Here is a 12,356-nt window from a genome sequence, read left to right as displayed (position 1 = left end):
TTGCTAACAATTAACTATTAATTTAATACGTACAACGAATTTTAATTTGGCATAAAAACAATTTTAGAATTTAACAATAAATAAATAAATAGCGAGATTTTTTGTTCATTTTGTTTTCTTTAGAAGAAATAAGAAGATTTTATACTAGAGATTTCGAAAAAGGTTGCTTGTTTTTGTTTCGACTTTGGCGTTGTTTGTTGCTTTCTTTCTTTGTGTTTTCTTGCGTTGCAGCTCATCTACGGGTCGTGTCTTTAATAGTTCGCACTCTTCCTCACCGATTTCATTTCCTGGCGCACACAGAACTTGAAAGCATCCCAACCTTCGGCCTTTGCCACAGACTGGAAGCAAGGCAAGCGAAAGGTATTATTATTTATTTTATTATTATTTCTATGGAAACAGGCTGTGAAATCGTAAAAATGAAATGGAAAGACACACAACGAGATAAGAGACGACACACAAAAGCTCCAAAAGTAGCAGAGAAAGTATTTCGGGGGCAATAGCTCAGTTTAGAGATGGACAAGGGCCGACACTTTTCCAATTCGACGCGATATGGATTTGTTAAAACGCATAATATGTGAATCTAAAATTATATTTTATGGGTCTAATTAATGAAAGAAACCAAAACTTAATAAGATTCAAACTTAAAGGCACTTTTTCAAATCGTTGTTTTGAAATATTAAATATTTTTCAGAAAATATGCGGTTTTAAAATCATATTTTTCGGGTCCAATTAATGAAAGAAACAAAAACTAAATAAGATTCAAACTTATAGACAATTTTGCAATTCGTTGTTTTGAAAATTTAAATATTTTTTGGGTCCAATTAATGAAAAAACAAAACTAAATAAGATTCAAACATACAGGAAATTTTTAAAATCGTTGTTTTGAAATTTCAAATATTTTTCAGAAAAGGTGCGGATTTGTTTGAAACATAAACTAAATAAGGCAATTTTTCAAATCGTTGTTTTGATATTTTTAATATTTTTCAGAAAATGCAATGCCCCATTTTCAGTTACTAAAAATAATTTTTAATAGATTCAGCTGCTTAAATAGGTTTTGCCTAAAAAATGATTATTTTACAGAGAACTAGCTTCTTTTATTTCTATAGATTCGTGAACTTTTGAATAGTGGGTTCTTTAAAATCAAGCGCCCGCTTGGCCTGCCTCGTCTTGAAAGCGTTTTTCAAAACTGCCTATTGGGAATAATTTTTAGGTGTCGACCAACACTATTTCATCGCTGTAGGGGTGATAAAAGCTGAGCTGAAAAAAGAGCCATTAAGTTCGTCTTCTCTTGTCAATCACCGCTTTTACAATATATTTTTAAAAACGATCTTATTGTAACCAATCTAACGTCTAAAATTTATGGAAGGGCTGGCTTTTGGTCTAAGGTCTAAGCAGTTTTTAAGTGTTGCGTTATTTATGAATAGCCTGACATCTGATAGTTCTGGACTGTTAAGAACCATAGTTATATACAGGTATATACTAATATACTTTGCTTGTAAGATGACAAAAAACTCAAATAAATTTCTACGGTTAAGAAAATAAAGTAAAGAAAATGGTAGAATTCGAATCGATTTCTTAATCGCATTCAGCTCTTGTGTATTCTTATGAAAGATAAGTTAATGACTGTAATTCAATAAAAGATATGAGTATGTTCGGAGAATATATTTAAGGGGTATTTCCAATAAGTAGTGTTATTTTGAATAAAAAGGACCGCGCGCGATTGAGAAATATGAAAGGACCCTTGTCCATCTCTAACTCACATACCTCGTCAGCAGATTTGGGCTTAGCTGTTGGCGCTAACTTGCGCTGTTCTATGATCAAAGCATCTTGCTAATAAAATAAAGCCAAAAGAAGCAAAATATAAATTGGAATGCAAAAATATGGTGGGAGAGCTATGAGATGAAGAATACTTTAACAGAGTTTTGTTTCAATTTAGATTTGTTTGTAAACAATTTTCTAAAAGAAAATAAACATAAGATTAGAATACCCCTAGCAGCTATTAATAGATGCGGGGAAACAGAGTCAAAGACATAAGATTAGAATACCCCTAGCAACTTTTAATAGATGCGGGGAAACAGAGTCAAAGACTCAGCTGACACACACACATTTAAATGATTACAGTAATGTTGATAAGTGTTTGTACAGCTATGGATGTTCAGACACGCAAATAATTTGCCTACAAAATTCGGATTTTCTACAGGAAGAAGTCCACAAAGAGCTTTCTTCTTGCATTAACTCATAACTTGTAAAGTTCGAAAAATTTGTGTGCAAATATTTTGCCTATCTGACCATAGCTGAAGTCACAAACAGCAAATAATAAAATGCCAATTGGTTGTGTATAAAATAAGTGATGAATTTAATTATTTGTTTGTTCATGTGGGCCAATTAATAACTAGTTGATTTAATTAATAACTAAATTGTGATAAACGAACATTAAAATATGAATATATGAATTGACTAAAGCGCAGACAAAACGATAAACTTAAAGCTTAAGCGAATATAATGAAATAAAACAACAACAGTATAAATTAATGTTAAACATGGTTTAAGGAAAACCTGCGGGTTTGAATCATTCAAGACCACAGGAAACATAATGGAAACGTCGAGCAAATTAATAAGGCATTCACAAAAGCGATTAAGTACATAAATAAGTTTTAGGCAGTCTATATGTTTGTTTGTCTAGTGCCAGAGCGCATCGCTGTCTATATAGTAGTCCAAGCGCCGGCAGAGATGATGCCGCCAAGCAACGAACATCGGATACTCGGGATCGTCGTAAGCGTCGAGCGCCTCATTGTAATTGAGAAAGCGACCACTTACTTTGAAGCCGCGATGCAGGCGATCCTTCATAATGGCAATGAACTCCTTGTACGACAACAGTCCATCGCCATCCTCATCGAAAATGGCAAAGACAGTCTCTATTAAATGCGGACTGAGATTATAGCCTGTGCAGATTTTGACAGCGCGTGAGAATTCATCTGAAATGATATTGTGGGTCAATAATTTACTCTGCTCTTCCAGATGTCCAGCCCGCTCAGTCTCCAGCAGATCAAGCAATTCTTCAAGTTTCTTTCAAGTTTACCATCAGGTTGGCTTTAACTCACCCTTCGATATGGCGCGATCGGCTAATGTATACATGCGCATGGCGATTGTGAAATCATCTAGATTGTTAAGGAAGTGACAGAAATCGCGGAAATCATTAAACGAAATGCCCTTGTCGTCCTTAATGCGACTCAAAAGACGCTCCAGGAAGACATCGTACTCGTCGGTGGCCAGATAGGTGTAGCGTAGCAGGATTTTCGCAAAATCCAGTTCACTAATCACACTGTTGCCTTTGGAGAATTCGTGGAACTCCAGTTCGAGCACTTCCGTTTGCAAGTTATCCATAAAGCGATAGAAGTTATCGTAGTTTATGACGCCAGTGCCACGTTTTCCAAAGAAATGCAGCTGCAAGGTGGTAGCCACGGATTGGCGTCGCTGCAGACCCTCCTTGTCGTCCACATAGTGGCTCTGGCAGACAGAAAGAGAAATCGGGGAAGTGAGTAATGGTTTTGGAAAGCCATATGTCCAATACGTTAGTCACAACATGTACAGTGGAGGGACATGCTACATTACCTCCGTGTTATCGTTGTTCTCACTTTCTACTTCCGCTTCCTGTTCACCGTGTTTCTCTTTCCAAGCTCCGCTGAAAATGCGCTCCATCTGGATATTATATACATAGCAGGAAGTGGGGCAGGTTTTTTTTTTTTTTTTGGTTTATATTTTGTATTAGACGGGAGAGAAGAAGAGTTAAGTGGGGTTTAGTAAGGGTATGGTGTGGAGAAAGGGGGGCCATAATGAAACAAAAAGCGTAATTAACAAAACAATCAACAAAAGCATCAACACTAATAAAATAGGTATATAGAAGGATAATTCTGTGGTGGCTAAAGCTATACAAGGCATGGGTGGGCTGTACAAAAATTACATTAACTGAAGCGATTCAATACAACGTAACAAAACTCTCTTCTTCAGTTTGGCATGACAGATTAAAGAGTTTAAACTGAAGCGGAATATTCCAATTAATAAATAAATAAATAACGCTCTTAAAGGGAAATGTTTTTACAATTTCAGAAATTCATTCTTGTTTTAAAGTAGCAAAGTGAAGCCAAGAATGTGTGCTAGCAAGTTCCACTTACTAGACCTTTTGACGGCTTTGCGGTTGTGCGACTTAAATGAATTCGCTCTTCAAGTGAAACTAAACGATTAAGCTGTTGAAAAATTAATATTAATAAATCAAAGAAACATCAAATTATAAGCAAGATAACAAATGAATAAAAAGGCAAATGAAGCGCTTGAATTTTTAAAGTCGCACGAAAGCGACTCTAGTATTATACCCTGTACCTAAAAGTTACAAAGGGTATATAAGGTTTGAAGATTGTAATAGACTGTAGTATATATATATATATTCCTGATCAGCATTAGCAGCCGAGTCTATCTATCTGCTAGGGACACACCATTTTTTAAACGGATGCCTTACATGTGTACTTGTAGTTCAAATATTTTACTAGTTTCCTCCTTCTCCTCTCTCCACCACTTCAAAATATTGCCAATACTGTCCCGAGTTCTGAAGCTACGTCTATTTTAGATTTTATTCAAATCGGATGACTGCTTTATCAAATAGTCGCATTATAGAAAGCTCATAAAAACAAAAATTAGTAGTTAAAAAATCAGATTTTAAGTTCAATTGTCTTCAGATTTTGATGATACTTTTGGATATGGTGTGGCACTATAAAAAAACTACCAATTATTAAATTTGGTCACGTAATTTTTCGAAAAAATAAACGATTTAAGTACTAAAATGCTTTTAAAGTCCATCGTTTTTATGTCAACTATAAAAAATAATGAGGCTATATGTTATTTGTCCTAAACTTAACCTGCAAATGGATATAAAAAGTCTACATGCCAAGTCTGCTGTCCCTAGCTGTTATATTTTAAAAGTTCTTATCGTTCATACAGACGAACGGATGGACGGTCATACGCCCTTCGGAATTGTTAGTATACACAGTTTTTCTTCTTTCAGCTACAGGGTATATAAAAGAAAAGAATAATATTAATCCTCAACTATGCAACCTTATTGGCGCTTACATTTCTAGCGCTGCTGCAGGCTGTTTTTAAAAATATGAAATATCAATTATGAAAAGTTAATCAGAGTAGCCAAAATATAGGAAACAAAAAAGCTTACAACTTTGCGAGTTTTTTCATCAATGTTTTCCATCTCTTTATAGGCGCCGGCCAATATGGAGATTATCTGGTGGGGTGTACAAAATAAACAAAAATGATAACAAATTGAAATAATAAGCAAATGCTAAAATAATAATGAGGTATCTAAAACACAGGGTACAATTATGAGACTCTTTGGTTCCACTTACAACTAAAAACTCATCTCTGTCCACTCGCTGATTGCCATCGGTGTCGAACATGTTGAAAGCAATACGAAAACCTGATCTGGGTTCTGAAAAATAAATGCATTTTATTTGAAAATAAATTCCAAGTCTGTGGGCGCAACTTACTTGTCAAAATAGAGAGCAGAAACAGATACTCTGTGTAGGAAATTATGCCTGAAAAGGAGAGGAAACTATTCAGTATCGAAAATTGAAATACTTAATAATATAATTTTAGAATTAAATTGCATATATTAGAGTATAGTTTTGAAGACAATTTTAACTTAAGAGAGAAATAGTTGCAAAATAAAATAAACTTATCAATAAAATGCTGTAGAACAGATTTTAGAAGCGATTATATCCGATTAAAAATGTAAGATAGAAGTCAAATAAAAAACATCAATAATTTTTCGTTAAAAGAATTGTGTTTGAAAAATATATCATGTTCAGAACTCATAAAAAATGTTTTTAAAAAATAGTATTTTTAAGCTACTTTGCGAGTTATGGCATTTAGCAATTAAACAATTTAAAGATGAAAACGACTAATTTAAATTAAATTGAATCACAGGAGTGACGAACTTATTTATGCTTTCTTATGTCCACTATAGCATTTAAAAGATGATAATACATTGCTTAAATACAGCATTAAGTTGGTTTTTAAATTTGTTTCTTTGCTTCAAACTCACCCTTATCTCGCAGATTTCGGAATAGGCGCGTCGAGCCCTTCTTCAGTGCTGGTGTTTGTTCTTTATATTTCTCAACCTCCTCGTTGTTGAGCACGCGACGCTTAAGACGCGCTAAATTGGTAATTCTTTCAAGCTGAATTAAATAAGACTAGGAAATAGTAACACTCACGTCTGGGTTCCTGTTCCACCACAGAGTCTAGAAAGTCCTGCGGCGTCATATAGAGCTGATCTCCAAATTCCACAGATGCGAATTTGATGAAACGCCTTTCGCGCGCTGTTAACTTGATATTCTCAATATCCATCTCCTGCTTCGCCTGTTTGGTTGATTAAAGATTAAGTTTCGAGAAAATAAATCGTAATTTAATATGCCGTAGTGCGTATATGGTGAAAATATAATTGACATAAATCAGAGTGCGATTCGATCGCTCTGCGATTTCCGCCGCTGCGGCACAAAGGCAGACTGACAACAAAAGACTGCGAGCCTGGTGACGTTTTGATTAATGTTTTTGGAGTGTTGGCAAAAATTAAGCAGTCTTTTTATGACTCGCATAAAGCTGGCATATAGATGAGCGACTGCTCAGGATTCCCACGCAGCATTTGGCATAAATTTGATAATTGATTTGCTCTAGAGAGGCCGTGCTTTTTGGCATAAATAAATCGACTTTTATAGCAATAAATCTGACATTTAATGCCACACAGACAACAAGTAGGCAGTCACAATGACTCAATTCCATGTCCAGTGCCTGCCTGGGGCCAACAAATGCGAGAATGGGCCATAACTCGACTTGGCAGGTCAAAACCAAAGCCAAAATCAAGGCTCTCATTCAAATGTTAGACATGTGCAGCAGAAACACTTCACGCTCACGCCCACGCCCATACGCCCACGCCTGCAGAGCGCCGCGGGCCGAATATGTGATAATTCTTCATAATTGACTGACATCATCCAGACGGAGGTGAAGGAGACAAAGGCTCGACAGTGGCGGCAGTGCCTCCGTTTCTGATTCTCCTCCAACTGTTTTGCCTCTCCGACTTGCCACTGCAACCAACAATTTGTAGACAACAATTAAAGACAACCAAAGCCCATTCATCATCATCAGAGGTAGTTGGATTTCAAAATTTATATGCCTGCACATGTCAGGGACGTCGTTGAATGCCTCACCGCGCCACGCCACGCCCGCGTCTGGCATTGAGGTGAAGTCCATTGTCGCCGACATGTCATTGTTGCTATTATTATTGTTGTTGTTGCTATTGTTGTTGTGGGTGTAGTTGCTTGTCGCGCTCAAAAATCAGTAATCAGATCGATTGATAGATAAATTTTCAGTAACTGGCAATGTCAGCATAAATGTGAATTGTCGGCCTCTGTGGCAGGTGCGTGGGCGGCGTTAGCTGCTAAAATTCTACATTTGTCTGCCTCTGCCACATTGCATTGCATTACACTCATCTACAGTCTCTCCTCGAATAAGCAGACGACACATTTCTCAAAAGCTTAAATCGAATTGAGTATACGCTTTAAAATATAATTCGAGTTCTCTTTTATACAAAAATAGTCGAATAAAGAAAATGTTGTCTCTTTAAATAAAAAAAAATTAAATTAATTTAGGGGTTTATAAATTTTAAATAAAGCGATACACGTTTAAAACATTTCAGATATTTTAAATAATATTATAGTGGAAATACATTTTAATATATTAAGCAAATAATTCAAAAAGAAATGAAATGTGCATTGGCATTTCAAGCTGATCAACATTTAATTTTATATTAAAGAGATTTTAGAGAATTAATTATTAAAATTAAGTGTAATTTAAATGGTATTTCATTTGCATAAAAAATTAATATTGCATAAATTTGATTAGATTTCTCCTTCTTAGGCTTTTCTAGCTTATGAGATGCTTTTTATAATTTTTATATATTTCCTATGTCCACAGTGCATGTTTGTTCACATAAATAAATCAATAAAATAAATAAATGTTGAGGTTTAAAAATATTTCTATGTATGTATTTAATTTTATCTTTCAAATAATTTAATTTTAATTCTGTTAAGTTCCTATTATAAATTAATATTTCATTTTCTAAGCAAGAAATATTAGTATTTATTTACATGATCTGCTTTTTCGGGGTTCGACTGTAATGCATTTGTTGTGTTTGGTGGTCGCTTTAAGCGCCGTCTAGTATATTTTCAAGGTGTGTGGTAAAATTCATTTGAATTTTGTCAAGAATTTCATATGATACGAGTATTACGATTAGGAACTGCACCCTCGGCTAAGCTCTGATGATAATGCTGCGAGTAAATATGAACAATTCACACCCAAATAGCCGCTAAAATAAACGGCTTATCACACGCGAGGCGCGTCACAAGTTTTGCTTCATTCTCCTAATGTTGACGCTTACAATGTCAACAGGTTGGCATTGTTGTTGTTGTCGTTCTTGTTGCTGTTGTTTAATGAACTTCAGGCACGGCATATGCTTTTTTGATTACTCACGTTAGCGCTCGTAATGACTCATCGACGTAAGCGTGTATTGTAATTAAATTCCTTTTATTTTTAGTTAAATGTAATCATTTCGCCGGCCTACGAATAAAACGCAACGAACGAACTAAGCACAACAAAACGCACAAAACAGCTGTTTAGTAAATAAACGCGCACGCACACACACATGCACGGGCGAGCGATGTTTCACGTCACGTAACGAAACCACCGCACTACGTAGCTGCCCACATATGGTCTACCCCAAGCTAAAAATAGCTGCGCGAGTTTCTGCTCCCAATTATTGACTTTTTCACTTGCACTTTTCTGGCACACTTTTCCGCACTTGGTTGTTGTTGTAACCACTTACCATGCGTTTCTTGAGACTCAGCGCTTCCGCTCTGTTACTGAAGCTACGCATTAGGATAAGTGCGGCCAACGAAATAGCACTGCCGCCAACAACAACAAATAGTTGCCTCGCTCGGCGGCTGGCATATCTGGCTCCATTGGTGGCACCTTGGCTGCTTCCACTGCCAAAACTATTGTATATGGATCTGGAGATGGCCAAGTGTTGTCGTTGCGGCTGCAGGCATTTTTTAATAACAAATTTTGCTAATTTTGCCATTGTCTAATAATGTGTTGCACGAAACTAAAATATCTAATAGAAGAAAAGACGTAAGACAGCAGGTCTGTCACGTAATGGAGGCTTGGCGTTGCCACATGTTCACAGCTAACACAGAGTTGCATGTGGCATAGTGGGCGCGCAAATGAGTGAGATTTGAATGTCTGCCGAGGAAAATCGATGTTTTACTTTTGGGAAACTTTAATGCAAATATTATTATAATAATAGGGTAATAAAACGTAATGGAGGCTTGGCGTTGCCACATGTTCACAGCTAACAAAGAGTTGCATGTGGCATAGTGGGCGCGCAAATGAGTGAGATTTGAATGTCTGCCGAGGAAGGAAATTCGATGTTTCATTTTTGGGAAACTTTAACGCAAATATTATTATAATAATAGGGTGAGCTACTTGCTTTTAAATTATAAGGAGAACTTGCTTTTTCTTATTATTTCTCTTGAACAATTGTATTTAAACAAAAGTATTTCAGTATTTCTTAGCATTTGCAGCTGGAAAAGCAACTTCGCTTCAAATAGCTTAACTTTAAAATATTCAAATATTAAAATTCTTACAATAATACAAATTTGTGTGTAAACTATTTACAGCTTTATAATTTAAAAGAATCACAGCGCGGTGTCAGCTGTTTATAAAAAATGTTGACGTATTTAATTGCCCATTTAATTGAAAACCCTAAAAATATAAAACCGCAATTTTTTAACTTTAGAGAAGCCCTTTCATACTGATTTGATAGGAGGATCAAGGAGAATAAGTTACTTCTTTGTTTTAAACCCTATTCCTAAAGGGTAAAAGGGTTAACTAGTTTTGTGCGAATGTAACACACAGAAGCAGGAGTGAAAGACCTCTAAAAGTATATATATTATTGATCAGTATGACAAGACGAGTCGTCCATCCGTATGAACATAAGAATCCCGGACATTATAAGAGCCGGAATGATCAAACATGGTATCCAGATTCTGCGAAGCCAATTCAAACACACACTCGATTTAAATTGAAATTTCCGGCACATATTGGAATACTTTTTTTATATGTGTATAGTATATATAGTACTTAAAATTTCCACTTTCTGTTAATGATTACATTTAGAAAGCATTTTATTTTGTATATCCATTTATTTCTAGATCAGACTAAAACTCCAATATACAGACAAGTATGTTTCGCTTAGCAATAGTCAGAGTTCGCGAAAAATTTCTTTTCTTCTTTGAAAACTGTCCCGCATTGCCAATTATAAATGCGTTTGATATTATAAATGCGATCGTCTAAAACTTAGCTACGTGCCCAAAACCACGTCGTCCTGATGTATTTTCCCCCATTTGCGCACTTTGATTGGCCAATAAAAGCGAGTCGAACGTATTTTTGTGGTTTTTCATGCAAATTGTGACGCATTTTCCATGAACCAAAATATATTTGCATATTAACAGGGGATGGCCGGAGGCACTTGAAATATTTGGTGCCTTATCAAACGTAGGTGTACTATACTGGTAAATGGGTCAGCAGCATTTGAATAGAAATGTAGAAATTTGAAGCTCAAATGACTCATTCAGCAATGCAATAAAAACTGTCCGAATATTTAACAAAAATAAATGTCAATGAGATGCCAATAAAAAAATTAGTGTGTCCGATTAAAGAGTGGTATTTGAATTCAATAGAAATGTTCTGTTGGCTGTTGTTGGTGAAAAGTATTGATTTCACTTGATTTTCCGCTTTTCATTTTATGGCACTCGGCACTTGTTATGGGAAACTGAAACTGCGCCTAAACCAAAACCCTTCACAAACAAACAAACAAACGAAAACACACAGGCTATCTGGCTGGTTGGCAGGCAGGCAGGCTGGCAGGCAGGCAGTCGGCACGCAGCTCTAGAATAGCACTACAGGTGAGAGGAGGTGGAGGCAGGTTCTTGGGCAGTTGACACTTCATAAGTTGGCCACAAAATTATACATGGTATGAGCATAAAGCAAAGGCATTGTCTGCGGTCTCTGGCTGCGTCCCGCTGATCCCGCAGTGTTGGCCGCCTTGGCTGTGGGCCATTGGGTTTCGTTTTGCAGGCGTCGTCATCGTCTTCGTCGCCGTCGCCGACGTCTGGGCTGGATGGCCAACTTACGACCAGTTATGAGCTCGTAAATTATTAGTTTCTTATATACACACAGATATATATATATATATATATATATATATACTACTTATATATCCGACTTACATTTGTATTTCTGTGGCGAGCATAGCTCATATTCCCTTTTGCTTTGGCATTTCCTGCGAAAGTTGTAAAAATTGATTGTGATTGTGGCCCTTCTGGCCAAGCGCCAGCGACCAGGCGCGTCCGATATATTAATTCAATACGCAAGTCATAAAAATTGTTTGCAAAGATCCGTTTGCTTCTTTCGTCGTCGCACATAAAACTTGTTTGTTCACGCCTCCAAGTACCTTTCATTGGTGCGGTCAGTGTCCGTCCGTCTTCGTCAACATCCTGCGGCTATTTCCATTGATTTTTCGGTAGTAATAAAGCTGTTTCAATTACTAAACGGTTTTTATTGCCCAAAAATGGAGTAGACTTAAAAGCGAACAATTAAGGCAGCTATAAATGATCAGACAGAGTTGACTGTTCAATACTCTGATTGCACTATTGTGAAGATCTTAACAATTCTGATTCTGATTAATGGAGATGGTTTGGGTTTTATGAATTTTATTTAAACATTACTCGCGTAGAATTGGGCATTCTGTTTATTTTCTTAGATCGTCAGATGGCTAAGCATCCGATTATGATTTTTGCTGTTTTTTAATGATGTAGGTGTGGGCTATAAAGTATTGTAATTTAACATAATTCGTACAAATGCGAACATATTTAATTTATTTACAAGCATAAATTGATCACAGAAAGCAACGAAATCGTCAGATGCTTAAGCGTCAGATGTTTACTTTCACAGAGAATTTTTTTTTGCAAATACTTCATTCAACATTTAAAAGTTGATTTATAAATAGCCTTAAAATGGCTTTTAAGGGGCAGTTTATGGTACTTTTATTAAGTACGGTTGGTTTTGAAAGATTCCTTTAATTATACAATTCCAAAATGATTTACCAGGAAAGAAGCATGAAATATTAGAAAGAAATGACTTCAACGAGTACGTAATCAGATCTCCATTGTTATCGTTTTCAAAAA

General features: G+C 36.0%; 1 protein-coding gene across 8 annotated transcripts; it reads right to left on the bottom strand.

Annotated features, from left to right (window-relative positions):
• Positions 1–21: 21 nt before the first annotated feature.
• LOC115623332 (calcium uptake protein 3, mitochondrial) lies at positions 22–9,210 on the bottom strand. Of its 8 annotated transcripts, XM_030517597.1 has the most exons (12): positions 8,936–9,210; positions 6,273–6,417; positions 6,104–6,214; positions 5,547–5,594; positions 5,406–5,488; positions 5,219–5,284; positions 4,173–4,244; positions 3,613–3,699; positions 3,102–3,507; positions 2,818–2,975; positions 1,765–1,830; positions 22–338 (listed from the first exon to the last, which is right to left on the bottom strand). In XM_030517597.1, the coding sequence occupies exons 1-12, from the start codon at positions 9,188–9,190 to the stop codon at positions 252–254; spliced, it is 1,584 nt and encodes a 527-aa protein (XP_030373457.1). In that variant the 5' UTR covers positions 9,191–9,210; the 3' UTR covers positions 22–251. The 8 variants fall into 8 exon arrangements, with proteins under 8 accessions (XP_030373457.1, XP_030373459.1, XP_030373462.1 ...); XM_030517599.1 differs by lacking the exon at positions 1,765–1,830; XM_030517596.1 differs by lacking the exon at positions 22–338 and having other exon boundaries at positions 1,627–1,830.
• Between the last annotated feature and the right edge of the window lie 3,146 nt (positions 9,211–12,356).

Source organism: Scaptodrosophila lebanonensis, unplaced genomic scaffold (genome assembly GCF_003285725.1).
Source record: "Scaptodrosophila lebanonensis strain 11010-0011.00,11010-0021.00 unplaced genomic scaffold, SlebRS2 tig00000053-arrow-pilon, whole genome shotgun sequence".
NCBI lineage: Eukaryota > Metazoa > Arthropoda > Insecta > Diptera > Drosophilidae > Scaptodrosophila > Scaptodrosophila lebanonensis.
This window is presented reverse-complemented; position numbering and strand designations above follow the sequence as displayed.